General features: G+C 37.6%; 1 protein-coding gene across 1 annotated transcript in view; it reads right to left on the bottom strand.

Annotated features, from left to right (window-relative positions):
- Positions 1–18537, bottom strand: part of fam117bb (family with sequence similarity 117 member Bb) — a 66972-nt gene that overhangs the window by 45343 nt on the left and 3092 nt on the right. The window contains exon 2 of the mRNA XM_073846056.1: positions 9000–9169. Coding sequence (XP_073702157.1) covers positions 9000–9169 — 170 coding nt within the window. The remainder of the gene's footprint in view (positions 1–8999; positions 9170–18537) is intronic.

The following is an 18537-nucleotide window of genomic DNA, read 5'->3' as shown; positions in this document are numbered from 1 at the left end:
TGCGCACGGCTACGAATAGACTGCAGTAACATGGACACTTGTTAAAGGTTAATGCTTTTCTTCCACAGGTACATGGTGTTGTAAACCTTACAAATGGAAATCCCCCCTGGCAACAGCACAGATGTATCCCGCTCCATATTTTTTGGCCTAAAAACATTCCTCACGTCAGAAAATCCCTGTGATTGCTTAATGTAGGTGAACATTTTTCTGCACACCGGGGGAAGGAATTGACGTCCGCATGTTTGTCTTATTAAATGGATAGCTCTCTGATAGTTCACACATTCCACACATATCAAAACAAAACCCAGGAATGGGTGGTCCTCATTACACATGTAGACATGGCATTAGGTTTTTTGCAGGAAATGTGCACAGGCAAGTGGCGTTTGCCTGTGCAAACATGACACTCCAATTGTTAATATTGTTGGCATGTTGCTAGGGTTTTTTGGATGGTTGCTTAGTCAAAGGAGCCCACCCACAAGTCTCTATGGCTTTCTGAACTCTGTAAATGAGTAAAATCCCTCCTTCAAAGGAAGTATGTGGGGTTTACTGGCTGTTTTATCTTCTTGCAAAACAAATTTAACATCTTATCAATTAGGCTACATTTAGACTGAAGGCAAAAGTGGGCCAAATGACTCAGACCTGTTTATTTTTTTCTTTCATAACAGTGTGAACAGCACACACCACATGGAATCCAAGGGGTTTTTTAGTTTCAGATTTGGACCATCTCCATATGTGGTAGTAATCCAATACAGGTCTGATGTTTTCCAATGCAACTTCAGTCTGAACAGTCAAATCGGAATTGATGAGACTTTTGCGTCACTCTAGATTGACATTAAGTGTGTTCACACTTGTCATGTTTGGTTCGATTAAAACGAACCCTGGTGCGATTGCTCCGTTAGTGTGGTTCGTTTGAGAGTGAATGCTGCCATCTGAACCCTGGTGTACATCAAACAAGCACCAAAACCGCTTTCAAACAAACTCTGGTGTGGTTCAAATGAAACATGAACGCAACACGGACCGAATACTTCTAAATGAACCAAAAACAGGAAGTAGTGACAAGATGCGACACTATGTGACATGATTTCATGAAGGGAACAAGCTGTGTATCCAAAACGAGCAGAGGGCAAACGTAGAGCAATGAGGAGGTAAAGTGCCTTGTATGAGCTCTTTGGAAGTTCACAGGTGGTGAAAATAAAATCATATGCACGCAACAGTGAGTGCACTTAGTCCAGCAGACGGCATTAGGTATTCGACTTAAAGCGGCAATCAGCAGACCAATCAGTGAATGGGTACTTTGATGTCATACATCTGCAGTGCTGCTTTAAGTCGAATGCACCTTTTCCTTTTGTTTTGAGTATTTGGTGAGTTCTGTCACGAAATATACGTCATTTAACCCGACTAATCAGGTTTTAAATGTATCACTATTAGCCTAGAAATCTAGACGCACCCTAGCGGCAGCAAAAATTATTTTGCAGCCAGGTGGGTCTAGACACTCTCAATAGACCTTCTAGCTGCAAAAACCCAAATTGGGTCAGGCCAATCACAACGTGTATAGAGTAGGCGGGGCAGGCTTAACATATGACGACAGAGTTGCGACGGCTGCCACTTGAAAAACAAAGAATGGCGGCTGCAGCTGTCGAACAGCGGTCTTTCGAATCGGCTTTGGCCGCGACTCTGGAGGACTTGGAGTTAAGTTTTTCTTTAAGAAACGAGCAAAGAACGGCACTTAAGTCATAACGTCACTTAACGTCACCTTCTTCGTTGCTCTGATTGGTTGAAGCGCTATCCTATTGCGTGCATAGGGATTTTGAGAGACAACCGTTTATCCCGCCCCTCGGAGTAAGCCGCGTCTATGGAGAGTTTCCAGACTAAACATCTTGATGTAAGTCTGGCTCGCCAGGCTATATCACTATGCCTTTAGATTCGGTATCTCCAGCATGTACAATCAGACCTCTACAAATGATTCAGAATGCAGCAGCACGTCTGGTCTTCAATGAGCCCAAAAAGGCCTATGTCACACCTCTCTTCATATCCCTGCACTGGCTACCGGTTACAGCCCGCATCAAATTCAAGACACTGATGCTGGCCTATAGGACAGCCACTGGCTCATCTCCTGCCTACCTCCATTCACTACTTCAAATCTACACTCCCTCCAGAAGTCTGAGATCCTCTAGTGAAAGACGCCTCATTGTACCACCACAGAGAGGCATGAAATCACTTTCCAGAACATTCTCGTTCAACGTTCCTGTCTGGTGGAATGATCTTCCCACCCCTCTCCAGAATGCAGACTGCTGAAAACCCATCTTTTTCGACGCTATATTTGACTCAATAATATAAAAAAAAAAACTTTGTTCTCCTCTCTTTCTTGATCTTCCCTTTCTAGCCTCTACTCATCTAACAACGCCTAATATATGGTATTTTTGAGCACTTCCTTTGTTGATCTGCCTCCTTAAGATGAATCACTTGTTGTATTCCCAATTTGTAAGTCGCTTTGGATAAAAGCATCTGCTAAATGAATAAATGTAAATGTAAATGTATCTTTAGGTTCGCGGTCAAAAATGCCAGTGTGAACGCTAAGTGGACCAGGACCAAATGTATAATTTTCCTTTTTGGTCCGGACCACATGAACCATACAAACTGAACTACAAATGTGAACACACCCTAAATCACAACTCTGCACTGACAGGAGCCACACCAAAGATTTTACATAGCAGTAGCTCTTTAGTTACTTAGTTAATATGGAAGAGAGCCATGAGTGTAGTTAGTGAAAGACAGGGAGGTGTAAGTATTACAGTGACAGCTCTATACAAGCAATACCTCAGGTAACACTATGAAAACTACAAACTCTCATCCTCATCTGTGTCCTCCTTATTAGCTGCACACAAATTCATTTGATTTCTCAGCACATTTAGTGTATAAATGAATTTGTTGATTTCCTATGACCGCGTGGTGTGTGGTGTCTTTATTGTTGTTTCTTTGTGCATCTGGGTCAGTTCGGGACCATATCCAGTTCACACTCAAATCTCATTTCAAACTAATTTGAAAAAAATCAAAATTTGCATCTGGACAATAAATCAGAATTTAGTACTAAAGCTTACAGTGTGAACATCTACATAAGGGCCGTGTTTTTATACGTATTTTAATCGCATTAAAAACGAGTGATGAAAATGTCAATTTAAAAAATAATAATAATAAAAAAAATGTTTTTACACTTGCTTGAGGTGTTTTTTGTCTTCTGTGAAAAAGGGTTAAATTGAAAAATGGTATTTGCCGAATAAATACCTTAACGTGCATCAAACAAAGTCATGTGACTTTACGCTATGGGATGGCATAATCTGAATAACCAAGGGACCAATCTTGTTGCGCAGCATTTCAAATGTTTTTGTCTTTCTGAAATTCTCGAGAAAAGTCTGTCAAAGTATTTCTGTAGAATTGCCTACCAGAACGGTCTTACACAACTGCGTTCCCAAACAATGACCGCATTTATTGTGTTCATCTGCTCACTCTGAGGCGCAAGTCATTTATTATATATGAAAATGTTTACATTCATTGGCTTCTCCTACTTTTTCGTTTTTTAGTGCCAGTTTATCAGAAAGTGACAATTTTGTTGTCTTTGGATGGAAATTGTGCTTATATTTGCAAACGTTTTACACGACATTCCAATTTCGCACCTAATTTAAATTCACAACTTTGGATGGAAACCTAGCTAATGTGTTCTTGAGTTGAATGATGTGAGGCATAGTGCAGCAGAATGGAAAAGAATACAGGGTTCTGAGGCACGCTTTCACAATTCTGATTTTAGAACAGCAAGTTCATATCTCACAATTCTGGCTTTATAACATTAAATTGCAAGTTAAATCAGAATTGTGAGATATAAACTCGCAAATCTGAGAACACATCAGTTTTTTTTATTTACCACCTCAAAATGAGGGCTTTATAACTCACAATTGTAAGTTTATATCTCACAATTCTGAGAAAAAAAGTTCGAATTGCGAGAAAAAAGTCAGACTTGCGGCATACAAACTAGCATTTGTGAGAAAAAAATTATGACTTTATATCTCACAATTCTGAGAAAAAAAAAATCAGAATTGTATAATAAAAAGTCCCAATAACCTTTTTTTATTTTTTTATTCATTGGCAGAAACGGGGTTTCAATACATAACAGTTCACCTTTAAGTCCAGATATTGCATTGAATTTATGAAGCCTCTAGAAAGACTTTTTAAAAATCACTACTTAAATTCTTCATGATTCCTATCCCTAAGTCACACTATTTGAAGTATCAATCTTGTGAGCAACTCAATAGGTGACGTACCAAAGGGTTTGTTCGACTCTACCCATAAGCAACGGTAATAGTGATTCAAAAGCTTGTCCTAACAAGCACTATTAAAAGTAGTATGACAGTGTATTTCCTCGCAAATGCCTCTGTAAGCTTCAAAAATGAGTAGTAACATTTCACCATCAGACACCCGTAGGGCCAGTCCATAACCATGAGAACTGCTGCTACGTGGTACAAAAACCATTCCCAATAAAACGTTTCAGAGATTTCGTTCCAAAGATCCGGCCTCTTCGCCAAGGGTGTGAGCTGATGTAATTTCAGCACCCATTTATCTTAAATGAGGAAGTTTTCAGGTATGGCTTCTTGAGAACGCTCTTGAGAACAGCTTAGCGTGCGTGTCTGATCAGGTTTCTTTATTATTGTAATTATGATGCGCCGTGGCAGAAGGCTCATGTAGAACTTTTTCCCCTCCCATGACTTTCGCAGGGCGTCTGACAAAGCATGAAACATAACCTACAGCACTGGAACTAGCAGCTTCAACTCGTGTGCCGTGCAGTCCATAGTAGTACAAAACCGCTAGGTTACAGAACGCACACTCTGCTGATCCTGTATCAGCTATAAATCTGTTACAGCTGGTGTATACAGATTCACACAGAGTGCATTCATGTGTGTGTGTGGCTGCATATTTCTCAGGGAGAGCTGCAAAGGACTTCATCAAGTGTTGTTGTTTGGTCACTAGGTGTGAGCTCAGCTCCCTGGCAACTGACACCGCCGTACGGATCCAAGATCTGGTTATTTTGGCGTGATGGTCCAGGGAGAAAGAGCGAGCTCTGCAAATGTCGGCCAAATTCCACACTCGCCTCCAACTCGCCAAGTTCCCTTTGCACTCATTGTGAGACAGGCACACTGCTGACAAAAAGAGCTGGGTGGAGGTCTAGGATCTCCAGAGGAAAAACACACACTCTCACTCACACATAAGCTCAGGCTTTGATGAGAGAGAGTAAGTGAAGACCCTAGAGATGCTGGGCGTTTAATCTGTGATGCTTTTTCTTGTTATGCTGGGTTCCTAATGAACACCATGCCTCTGACATCACTTCTTTTTTAATATATGGCTCTTCACTCTTTATATCAGACTCACACCAATAACTCATTTGTCATAATTACAGCAATAAATAATTAAGAAAATATTTTTTTGCTGTGCAAAACTTCTTTGTTAATGTTCAGATCTGTACTGGCCCTGTGGTGCTTCTGGAAGAAAAATAAACTGGAAAAAACAGGCAGCTCCAGGAAAGAATGCAGCTTGATGGTGGACTGTCTGCCTTCACCAGAAATATGCCGCAGTTTCCTCTCATCTCTCAACAAACCAGGGAGAGGCTTCCTCCTTTTCACTCTCTCTCTCTCTCTCTCTACAGACTGTCTTTCTCATGCATAGTAACTTTCACATTATACGTCTCTCACTTCATAGTTAAATCAATTCTTTTGTATAGGGCTAAATTAACGTCTGTGTTTAGACCTGTGGAAAAAACAACATTAAAATCCCAGAGTAATAGACGTTAATAGCTACTCACAAATGAAGGCAAGAGAGTGCGTGTGAGAACACATCTGTGTGGCCAAGAGGTAAAAGAGTGATGGCTTGTTTTGAGAGGGGTTTATTTTGCATTTATCCATTAATAAAGTTTGTATTTATTTTGGTGCAATTACAGCATTATTCTACTACTATTAAACTATGATTCCAGCTAAATACAAGCTGACTGATTGTAATGTTAGTTTATTTGACCAGGACTGTGCTAAATTTATCTTGCCTTGAAGGGATGTTTCACCCTAAAATGTCAATTCTGTCATCATATACTCACCCTCACGTTGTTCCAAACCTGCATGACTTTATTTATTCTGCAGAACATAAAACAGATCATTTGAAGAACTGTTTGTCTATACAATGATAGCCCACTTTGGCCAAAAACATCAAACCTCTGATGACTTTCATTGTTGGGACCAAAAATATCTTTGTTCTGTTTCAGAAACAAGGAAGTCACACAGGTTTAGAACAACATGAGGGTGAGTACTGTACATATGACAGATGATTTAAGCATTTTCTTTAGGAATCAATGTTGCACTACAGACCCACAATAGTTATTGCTGAAACCGATGCATATTGCATAGTTTGTTTTGACACATTTGGTAAAGTAAAAAAAAAACCCTGCACCACAAAACAAGCCTTAAAGGAACATTCCACTTTTTTTGGAAATAGGCTCATTCTCCAACTCCCCCCGAGTTAATAAGTTGATTTTTACCGTTTTGAAATCCATTCAGCCGTTCTCCTGTTCTGGCGATATCACTTTTAGCATAGCTTAGCATAGATGATTGAATCCTATTAGACCAATAGCATTGCGTTCAAAAATGACCAACGAGTTTCCATATTTGTCCTATTTAAAACTTGACTCTTCTGTAGTTATATCGTGTACTAAGACCGGTGGAAATGCAAAGCTGCGAGTTTCTAGGCTGATAAGATTAGGAACTACACTCCCATTCCGGCGTAATAGTCAAGGAAGTTTGCTGCCGTAATATGGCTGAAGCAGGCGCAGTAATACCACACAGCACATGTGCAAATGCTAAACTAGCTGGGAACTCATTTCTGATAATACTCCGCCTGCTTCGGCCATATTACGGCAGCAAACTTCCTTGACTATTACACCGGAATGGGAGTGTAGTTCCTAATCTTATCAGCCTAGAAAATTGGAGCTTTACATTTCCACCGGTCTTAGTACACGATATAACTACAGAAGAGTCAAGTTTTAAATAGGACAAATATGGAAACTCGTTGGTCATTTTTGAACGTGATGCTATTGGTCTAATAGGATTCAATGATCTATGCTAAGCTATGCTAAAAGTGATATCGCCAGAACAGGAGAACGGCTGAATGGATTTCAAAACGGTAAAACTCAACTTATTAACTCGGGGGGAGTTGGAGAATGAGCCTATTTCCACAAAAAGTGGAGTGGTCCTTTAAGTAGCACGGGTATATTTGTAGCAATAGCCGAAAACACATTGTATGGGTCAAAATTATATTTCTTTCTTTTATGCCACAAATCATTAGGATATTAAGCAAAGATCATGTTGCAGGAAGATATTTTGTAAATTTCCTACCGTAAATGTATCAAAACTTAATTTTTGATTAGACACTCTACAGTGTCCCATGATCCTTCAGAAACGATTCTAATAGGCTGATTTGCGGTTTTAAGCGGTTTAAAAACATTTATCATTATCAATGTTAAAAACAGTTTTGTTGCTTAATGTTTTTGTGGAAACAGTGATAGATTTTTGCTTTAATTCTTAGATGAATCAGTGTTAATTTGGTTGACGGAGAATAATAACTATTTTATGGTCTCTTAACTAGCTGCTTATCAGCATGCATAGCATATTAGTAGAATATTAGCTATTTATTAGTACTACTTTATTACTACTTCATTTATAAGCACATATTAATGCCTTATTCTACATCCCTAACTCTACCCAATACCTAAACTTAACAACTACCTTACTATCTATTAATAAACAGCAATTTAGAAATTTATTGAGGGAGAAGTCACAGTTAATAGTGAATAAGTGTTCCCTATTCTTAAGTGTTACCAAACTCTTTTTGAATGACAAAAAACAATGACGAAAATCTATGATGCTACGCTAAAACGATGCTAAAAATTCAGCTTTGAAATCACAGGAATAAATTACATTTTAAAATATATTCAAATAGAAAACAGTTATTTTAAATAACAATATTATTTCAGAATTTTACTGAATTTTGCTGTACTTCGAATCAAATAAATGCAGGCTTGGTGAGCAGAAGACTTTTTTTTTTAAAACATTAAAAATCTTACTATCCAAAAACGTTTGACTGGTGGACCCTATAACCATTGGTGTTTCATTAAAAAGAAGACCATGTTCTTGCTTCTTTTTGAGAAGTGGTTTTATTTAATTTTGAGATAAAGACATGTGCCACAGGAGTTAAATCTGTGTCAGTATTGCATGTTTAAACCTTAATATCATAGATGTTTTCTTCAGGAATATATAATGAGTTTTAGAGAAATGCATAATGAACGCATTACACTGTCACTAAACCCATTAGATTTTAAAGTCTTACAATATTTAGTTGACTAAAACTAGACTAAGGCTAATACAATTTAGATGACTAAAACTAAATGGTATTTTAGTTCAAAGACTATGACTAAAACTGAATCAAAATTTGCTGTCAAAATTACCACTGATGATAGAAAGTTCACTTTAATGCACACTTGCTGAATATAAGTAATATAAAAAGAACTAAGTCGTCTCTTAACAAAAACATATTACTGACCCAAAGCTTTGAACAGTAGCGCATAATTGAGACGGCCTATCCTATTTAATCCAACTGAAGCTGCAAAGTGAATATGCTGACATTCAAAACGTCTGGCTACACGAGACTCGGGTCGACTGTGCCTCACGGGTGCCGAGAGCACACAAAAGACATGTCTGTGGTGGTTTCATGGGTTTGTGTTTGCACAAAGCAAGTGTTTCTCAGGTGATTCATGCTGGTGGTTTGCAAAACACGCGTCTATGCAAGTAGGTAACGTCGGAGAGGCTGGAGTGGAAAGTTTTCGGAGAGAAGTGAATGGCTGATTGACGGGAGGTGTGTTTGTGTGAGATGTTGGATAATTTACTACTTGGTAATAACATCTTGGTGCCACTCACCTGGGTGGATTTGTCCCTCATGCAAGGGGCACATGGGGCGTGGTTGGCATCCCGGGGCCAGTGTCCAGACAGATAAGGGGCTGTGAGTGCATCCAAAGAAGAGGTGCGACGAATGCTACCGTTATTGCTGGTGGTACACCAAGACCCTGCCACAGGAAGCCTATGCTTGTCTGCAAGACAGCCAGAAAACGCAGAGGAGATAATGAGGGGAAGGAAGGATGGGGAGAGGAAGACAGGGGTCGAATGAAAGATGGATTGAACGGAGAATAAAACAGATGGGAGGGAAACAGAAGAAGAACATACGTTAGAACCCGCATCTTACGAACACAATACGTCATCACAGTAAGAGCTCAGAGACGCTCATCGAGCGTGTGGCCGTGTGTGTGTGAGATTACACCAGCTTGAGTGTAAATGTCTGCTGGGCTGGTGGTGATGAATACTAAAACCTAGCAGATTGAGACAGAATTAGTCTGGTGTCCAGTAGCTCTTTTAATAAAACTAAAGCTGATTAACTGCTCGACTGGCGTGGAGGAAGCGGCCCGCGTGTCTTGACCTACATTCAGTGTGTCTCCACAAGTAATTGCCCCCTTCGCTATTCTCTCGGCTCTCTTTTTCTCTCGTTTGTTCTTTCTAGCAGACAATCAATAGCTTTCTCTCCCTCTTGTCAGTCTCAGTCTTTTAAAGACTACTCTTTCATGTAAATTCACGGCGCAGACGTACAGTAAAAAAAGTGTGGCCTAGTGTTCTGAAGAGATGACGTCTGCGAGGGATTTTACACAGGAAGTTGAGCTTATGTGCCTTTCAGAACAGTTTTTTTTAAGAAAGTCCCATTCTCTTTTGGTGCATAGGTGACATTAGTCTTTCTGTGTATGTGTGTGGGTATATGTGTGTCGTATCCAGGGACGCAAATCAGACGGGAACAATTAAATTTGTTTGCCTCCAGCAGTCCAAAGGGAACGTGAACGCTCACCTCAGCAATACAACAACTACTACTCTTTACTGTTGGGTGGACCTTCTGCTATTTTTAAACAAAACTATAGAAAACGCCAGTCTTACAAAAAGCAGAACTGGGATCTTGCATTACATTTTCTGGCTTAAACGTGATAGAGGATCTGAAGTGGAGGAACCTGTGAGGAATTTGGAGGGAAGTCATGCGAGAAAGACTACATAGCTCAAGTTGCAATCTCCACATGGTATGCATATTCTCACTAGGAATATAAGCACATGTGCAAAGCCTTGAAACAAGCCTCAATGCAATGTGAACGGAAAGGCTTCCAGCTAACTCAAGCTCAAATTAACACATTAATTCATTTTGAAATGCAAATCTGAGTCAGAACAACTCATAAAGCACCATGACGAGTATTGCCACAGGGGGCGCTCTAGTGAGCATTAGCATGTTTTCAACAGTTTTCTTGACATGTCTATATCTAGCTTTCTGGATAATAATTACTGTAACAATAGATATCTATACTGATCTTTTACAGCTGATACAAATTCCAGATAATTTACTCACCCCTGTCATCCAAGACGATCATGTCTTTCTTACTTCAATTGAAAAGAAGGTTTTTGGGGAAAACATTCCAGGATTTTTCTCCATATAGTGGACTTCAATGGGTATCAGTGGGTTGAAAGTCCAAATTGCAGTTTCAGTGCAGCTTCAAAGGGCTCGACATGATCCCAGATGAAGAATAAGGGCTTTGTCTAAAAAACTAAAGTTTATATACTTTTTAACCACAAATGCTCCACTTACACTAGCTCAACTTCCCACATTACATAGTCACGTTGGAAAGATCATGCGTGACGTACAAAGTAAAAAACAAAAAAAACAGATTTTAATGGTAAAAGACTGTAAAAATGCTACAGTAAAAACCTTTTGGTTAACGGCAAGTTTCCCTACTATATACGAAGAACAATTGTATCGGACATTTCGTGTAATTTTACGATAGTATACCGTTTTTGGAAGTAAAAAAGAACGTATAATTTACAGTGAATAACCATACATTGACATTGCCAGAATTCCCTGGGTTACATTTCACATTTGTTGATTTTTCATTAAAATAACTGTTTCTGCTTAGTTTTTTTCTTATCAGTTGTGTACATTAGGGTTGTATGTTACATCTGATTTCAGTACTTCAATAGGTTGGTATATTAACATTATATCAGTTAATGAAATTACGGTATTTAAATGTAAATTTAAGTTAAATCCATAAAATATTGCTACTGTATTTATGGTAAAATTTTGGCAACCAGTTATTTACTGTAAATTTTACAGATTTTTTTTTTTACAGTGTAGGCAGTCCCGACCCAGTGTTTATGAAGCGAACGTGCAAAGAAAGTCAAACGCCATTCACAAAAAAGGTAAACAACATTGTCCGATGATTTTATAGTTGGAGAAGAAAAAGAAGATTTTTTTTTTCGCCTTTTTGTACTTCTTGAACCAGAGTACACAAACAAAAAACTAACCACACTTGACCTTTCCAGCATAATTACGTAATGCATGAAGTTGCGCATATGCAATGACCGAATTTTCATTTTGGGGTGAGCTATACTTTTAAGAGCCATGCTCAGAGTGTTAGTCTTTTACAATGTCTTTACAAACTTTTTGGAGCCTCCATGTTTTGGTAGAATGGACTTTTAATGGAGGGAGAGAAATCTCTCGGGTTTAATTAGAAACAACTTTTAGTTTTTTTAAAGATGAACAAAAACTTGAGTTTAAAACAACATGAGGGTGAGTAAATGACGACAGAATTTTCCAAAATATCTAAATTTTATTTCATTTTTAATTACAGATAGATAATTTTTAATCGCTAGATAAGACACTTATTCCTCGGCTGGAATCGTGTAGAGCCCTTTGAAGTTACATTGAAACTGCATTTTGGACCTTCAACCCATTGATGCCCATTCAAGTCCACTATATGGAGAAAAGTCCTGGAAAGTTTTCCTCAAAAACCTCAATTTCTTTTCAACTGAAGAAAGAAAGACATGAACATCTTGGATGACATAAGAAACTGAGGAGTGAACTAATCCTTAAAAGTTATTTTGAAAACAGTGACACATTTTTAAGTATTCTTTGAATTAAAAATTTCAGAAGAACAGAATTTATTTGAAATAGAAGTCTTCTGTGACATTACAAAAGTATTTACTGTCACTTTAAATCAATTTAATGCATCCTTGCTTTAAAAAAAAAATCCTACAGACTTCAAAAATTCGAACAGAATATAACTTATATATGGGTTAGTCTGGGGTTAATAATATTTTAGGTTAACTGGCATAGACATTAAACCTCTTCGACTGCCGAGGTTTCACAGTAACGCAGGAATGCATGGCAAGTATGTACAAAGGGACCACACGCTTACAATGCACTTGCCAAACATTCACATCTGTGTTTGCGTTCTTGAGTAGTGTTTGTTTCTGGCCTAACTTTGCACTGATCTACACCTAAATGACAGACAAAGCTTTATGGATGTGTGTGCATATATACATACTACATAATTGCATACACATACATGCATGCACACAAACAAGCACAGTGCACAAAAGACAGACTATCACACAGGGATGTTATCTCATCTCTGATAGACTCATCTGAGAGATGCTATGATGCACTACAGAGCAATGAATCCTCTTATCACCCCTGTCTATGCACAGTAGGTTCTTGTGTTGTGTCTATCCTACATCTCACTCAGCAGATCCGGCACACATGCTGATAATGCACACAGTGGCCCATGAGTCACGTCCTTGGGAAGTCTGTGCGCTTGACTTTTGTCTGCTAAAACGAGTGAATTTGACTAGACCAAAACAATAATAACGTCACAGCAATTCATCAACAGTACCACAAATACGCTTACAGTTCAGTCAGCACAGAAAAAGATAAAAAAAATCTTCTTCTCAGAAACATCTCAACCCACAGGACTATGATCCAAAGCACCAGTAAACCTCAAACATCTTCTAATAAATGAAAAAAAAGCATCTAAATTATATAACTGGTGCACTGTAGACTTGTATTTGCTGTAATTAACCACCCAGAAGAATCAGTTAGTGACACAATGGGCAACTAAAACTAAACTATAACAGTTTTCACGCTAGAAAATGGCTATTTAAATGCTACAAGTAGTACAAATGGACAAAACCAAGCAGGAGAGGCCTGCAGCTGAAGGAAGAGGGTGTATTAGTGACCTGACTCCTAATGGTGTTCTTTGTGAGGACAGAGAAAGATCAGCCTGGTCTCGTCCCGGCCTGCCTGTACCATCCCTCTCTGTAAAGACTGGGGGTGTGACCCTTTAAACCCCCATCCAAGAGTAAAAGAACAACGTCCTCATGGGGATCTTCAAAAGCACGAGCAAAGCTTTTGAGAAACACATCGGCATATGTCAACTTAGTTTCAACGCTGCAATGCTTATGATCAATGGTGTTGTTTGAGCCTGAGAACAATGAAGTGAAACGTTGAGGAAAACGTTCAAAGAAAAACACCTGGACACTGTAAAAAGGACATGGACTAGTTTGTCAGTGAAGACAAACCTTTCTTTGAGAAGTTCCTCTAAAACTGTCGTACCCATGCAGACGGATGTCTTTAGCTATTGCATCATGGCTCACATTGTATTTTTGAAACATCCTGCGCTATACATGAGCATTACGTTTTTGAGATGACATGTCGGGTTTGCACCATAATTCCTCTTAATAATCATAAGATGTTGTAATTCCACTTATAAAACACTGCATTTAAATGTGCCTTTTCATTACTCTTATATTTGCCTTTAGATTACCTTTTCCATCATCGTTCTATCATTAAAGTATTAGTCCACCCAAAAATGAAAATTCTGTCATTAATTGCTCAGCCTCGTGTCGTTCCAAACCCAATTGTTTTTCTTCAAATTAAGATACTTTAATACACCTGAGAGATTTCTGCCCCTCCACTAAAAGTCCATTACACAAAAAACTGACACTTCAAAAAGTAAAAAAAAAAAAAAAAAACATGAAAGAAATTTATATGAATGAAGCAGTGTAATCCAAGTCTTCGTAAAGGGATAGTTCACCCAACAATGTAAATCCTGTCATTAATTACTCACCCTCATGTTGTTACAAACCCGTAAGATCTTCGTTTGTTTTTGACGAAAAGGCCCAGAAAGTTAGCAAGGACATAGTTAAAATAGTCCAGGGATACTACATTAATACTTTTTGTGTGCAAAGAAAACTATAACAACAACTTTCAACAATTTCATCTCTTGTGCACATTCACAAGAGTATCACAACAAAGCGTGTGTTGCTGCTGACGCAAGAGCCGGCATTTCTCTCACTTCATCGTTTGTATATTCTGGTTTGAATAAGTAAGGCTGGGCAAAAGTTTTGTAATCCTCTCTGTTGAAATCTTCCTACATATTTACGAAGACTGATTTATGTAGTGTGCATCTTCTAATGCTTGTAAAAAAGGCTCAGCGCATTCGATTCCACGCCAGAATCCATCGAAGACAGACAAGGAAAAGAATAAACTGTAGTCGTTTTTTCTGTTTGTTTTTTTACTGTAGGCCTTGAACGTGTCAGTTGTGTTGAGGTCTATGCTGGGTCAGAAAGCTCTCAGATTTCATCACAAATATCTTAATTTGTGTTTTGAAGGTGAACAAAGGTCTTGTGTGTTTGGAATGACAAGAGGGTGAGCAATCAATGACCGAATTTTCATTTTGGGGTGAGCTATACTTTTAAGAGCCATGCTCAGAGTGTTAGTCTTTTACAATGTCTTTACAAACTTGTTGGAGCCTCCATGTTTTGGTAGAATGGACTTTTAATGGAGGGAGAGAAATCTCTCGGGTTTAATTAGAAATAACTTTTTGGGTTTTCTTAAAGATGAACAAAAACTTGAGTTTAAAACAACATGAGGGTGAGTAAATGACGACAGAATTTTCCATTTTTTGAGTAAAGTTACCTTTAAAAACAATATTTAAATATGAGAATGTATTAACACTGTTAAATGTAATATTTAGCAAATTCCATGAATGCTACTTTTTCATACTGCCTAAAATCACATACTGCATCTGAACAACTCATTTTGTTTTATTTTTCAACTAATTACACAAAATTATATAGAATTTTAATATCAGCCATTTATCTGTTTTTGCCATTACATGAAAATCATTATCGTATTACTGGTATCAGACAGAATTTTAATAGTCCTTGTCCTACGTGAACACTCCCTAAAATGTGTCTGATCGGGATCAGGTGAACCTGCAAGCTTATCTAAATCATATTAATATGACAAATTGTTTACTCAAACTTGACTACTAGAGACCAGTAGTGAGTTGTAAAAATATATGCCAAGTTCTGTCATGAAATTGTAGATGGCGCAAGCTGATGGGTTGTTAATGCAAACTGATGATATTCACAGCATTAAACTACTTGGCACAAGCTGATTGGTTCATGTTGCATACGCAGCCAGTGAGCTTGCTGCTTTACATTTAAATGGCTGGTTAGCGTTCACTGAAATCCTCCACCTCCCCAGCTCCACCTGTTTAGGTCTACTACGGGTTAATATATATGCTATTTGTGCAGAAGCAGTATGTCTTAAAGGGGTAGTTCACCCAAAAATGAAAATTCTGTCATTAATTACTCACCCTCATATCGTTCCAAACTCTCGGAACACAATTTAAGATATTTTTGATGAAACCCGAGAGCTCTCTGACCCTCCCATAGACAGCAAGGGTCCCACCATGTTCAAGGCCCACAAAAGCACCAAGATGACTGATAAAGTACTCCATGTAACATCATTGGTTCAAAACTGTAAATTTACGAAGCTACAAGGCCTTGAACATGGTAGGACCCTTGCTGTCTATGGGAGGGTCAGAGAGCTCTCGGGTTTCATCAAAAATATCTTAATTTGTATTCCGAAGACGAAAGAAGGTCTTAAGGGTTTTGGAACGACATGAGGGTGAGTAATTAATGAATTTTTATTTTTGGGTGAACTAACCTTTTAAATACTCACAGCAACGTAACGGCTTATGCATTGGCAGTTGCAAGTTCCTATAATAACCCAACAACACCAACAACCAACAGAAGAAGCAATTCAACACTGCAGTAGATCTATTCCGCCAAGACCAAATACATTAACATTGTCATATCCATTACCATGCTAAAATCTTCAGAGAGTTGTCATGATAGAAATAGTTTTGCACATGGCTAAAAATACATCTCAGATTATTTTTTCCTAATTTTCTCCATCTTTTTTCAGTCACTTCCATGTGCTTCGGCTTTCATGGGATTTTAGGCAAGTCTGGTGATCTGGAAAATTACTGGACATACCAGAGCGGAGTGTTTTCAGTAGGATACGGTGAAAAGGGGAGGCATGGCTCAGGAGACTAAAAACAGTAATCACAAGGGCATTCCAACAGGCGTATGAATCTCTGACCCAAAGTGAAATGTGGACCCAAGATCAATTTTTTTCCTCTTGTTCAAACAGATCGTGTCATTATTAGACTAACACAGAGAAACGCAACTGAGACATTCACATGATCTCAGAGGCTGTCTGAGGAGGCTCCAAGAGAATCATGGGTAATTTACTAAAAACAATGAGGGCTGGGTCCTGGCCAAGACACAAAGGTTGACACTCCCAACCCAACAACCACTACCTTTCCCTATTTGTGTCTTTTTTGGGGCAGATAACCTCATGATCAGTGGCTGCTTTTATTTCAACCAGCAATTACTTTACAATATATAGGGCTGGTGTCAAAAAAAATCCTTGTGTGTCTGACACAATTCGATTCTGGGCCTGACTGACTGAATCTACGCAAGCAAAAGGCGGAAAAAATGTGCAAATGTTGTTCCCTTAAACCTTCTTTTTGGGAAATTGCGTTTTCTGAATATATGTGGTGCCGGTCACAATGCCAGTTTAAACAGCAACAGTAACCGAAACACAGTGGAGCACTTGCTGGCAAACTGATCACAAAATGAACCTTTGAGAGTCAAATGGCCAAACCAGTGACTGGCCAACAAAAATTTACATTCTTACCAGTCAGTAACAGAGAAAAGCCTCTGATGCAGCAACCTCAAACCACAGCGGCCAGACTGGCCCTCTCTTAACACAAGCTATTTTATGAATGAGACATTTTTTGAAATACTCTGCAGCAAACACCTATCACAATACATTAATACAAATTCAAGTCTGATACATCAAGCTTCAAGTAGGTTACATATAGTCAAACATTTGGAGACACCTATGTATTATTATTTTTATCCACAGGTTCTACCAGCTTCATTGAGTGCATCCTGGGATGCTCTGTGAAGTTTCTATGTATGCTGGACACGTACTGGCTTCTTCGCTTTCATTATCCAGTATTACTCATCCATTTAATGGTGTGTCGCTGACACCACTTCTATTTGTCAACAAATTAACCTTTAGCTCATAAGAAACAGATTTAGTTGACTGGGCTTTACATGTACCTATAATGTTTGTTGATGGCCTCCTAAAGTTAATATAAAGTGTTATGTTCACCATTTATCATGTGCCACCGACAACCAATATGTGTGCTGTATATGAGAGGTTCTCAAACAGGGGCCTCAACTTAGGGGCCTTAAAAAAAGTTAAAAGTGTGCACAAGACCAATTAATTAGTTATTAGTATTTTTATTTTTATGTATCACAAATACAGAATGTTTTAATTTTTTTAAAATATATATATTTATTTAATTGTTATTTAATTAAATATTTTTTATGAATATATTAAAATATTAATGTTATATATTAAAATAGAGATTATGTTATACATAAAAAATAAATGAAATATTAATAAAAAAAATTCTATGGTTAAGGATGGGTTATGAAGGATGAATTATTGATTTTTGTTGTATAAAAAATGTAACTCAATTAAAGAAAAGTGTGGTTCATTAATTAAAGATATCTCCCAGTTTGGTGTTAAAATAGTTTGAAAATAAGCAGATTTTCATAATTAACAATTCGTATGGGGTAAATAAAAAGTAGTTTAATGCATAAAAATAAAATAAATTATGAAGGATGAATTAAAATGGTCGTTTTTTTTAATGATATGTATAAATAATTATGTTACTGAATTAAATTGTTTAATAACTTTTGTTTTCGGAAAAATAATTGTGGTTGATCCATTTAAAATATCTCCCAATTTCTGTTAAAATAGTTTAAAAATAAGCAGTCATAATTAACAATTTTGGTTAGATAAAATTATTTTAATGTATAAAAAAAATTATTACGAAGGATGAATTATGATGACTGATTTATGTATAAAAATACACAGAATAAATTGTTTAATAACTTTTGTTTTCAGAAAATTATTTGTGGTTAATTAATTAAAAATATCTCCCAGTTTGTGTTCAAATAGTTTGAAAATAAGCAGGTATGGGTTGTATGTATACAAAACTAAAATGAATTATAAAGGATGAATTAAAATACGTGTTTTAATGTAAAACACAATGTAACTAAATTAAATTGTTCAAAAACTGTTCAGCTAATTAACTGTGGTTGAATAATTAAACATATCTCCCATTTTGTGTTAAAATAATTTGGAAATAAGAAGATTGTCAAT

Source organism: Garra rufa, chromosome 8 (genome assembly GCF_049309525.1).
Source record: "Garra rufa chromosome 8, GarRuf1.0, whole genome shotgun sequence".
Classification (NCBI taxonomy): Eukaryota; Metazoa; Chordata; class Actinopteri; order Cypriniformes; family Cyprinidae; genus Garra; species Garra rufa.
This window is presented reverse-complemented; position numbering and strand designations above follow the sequence as displayed.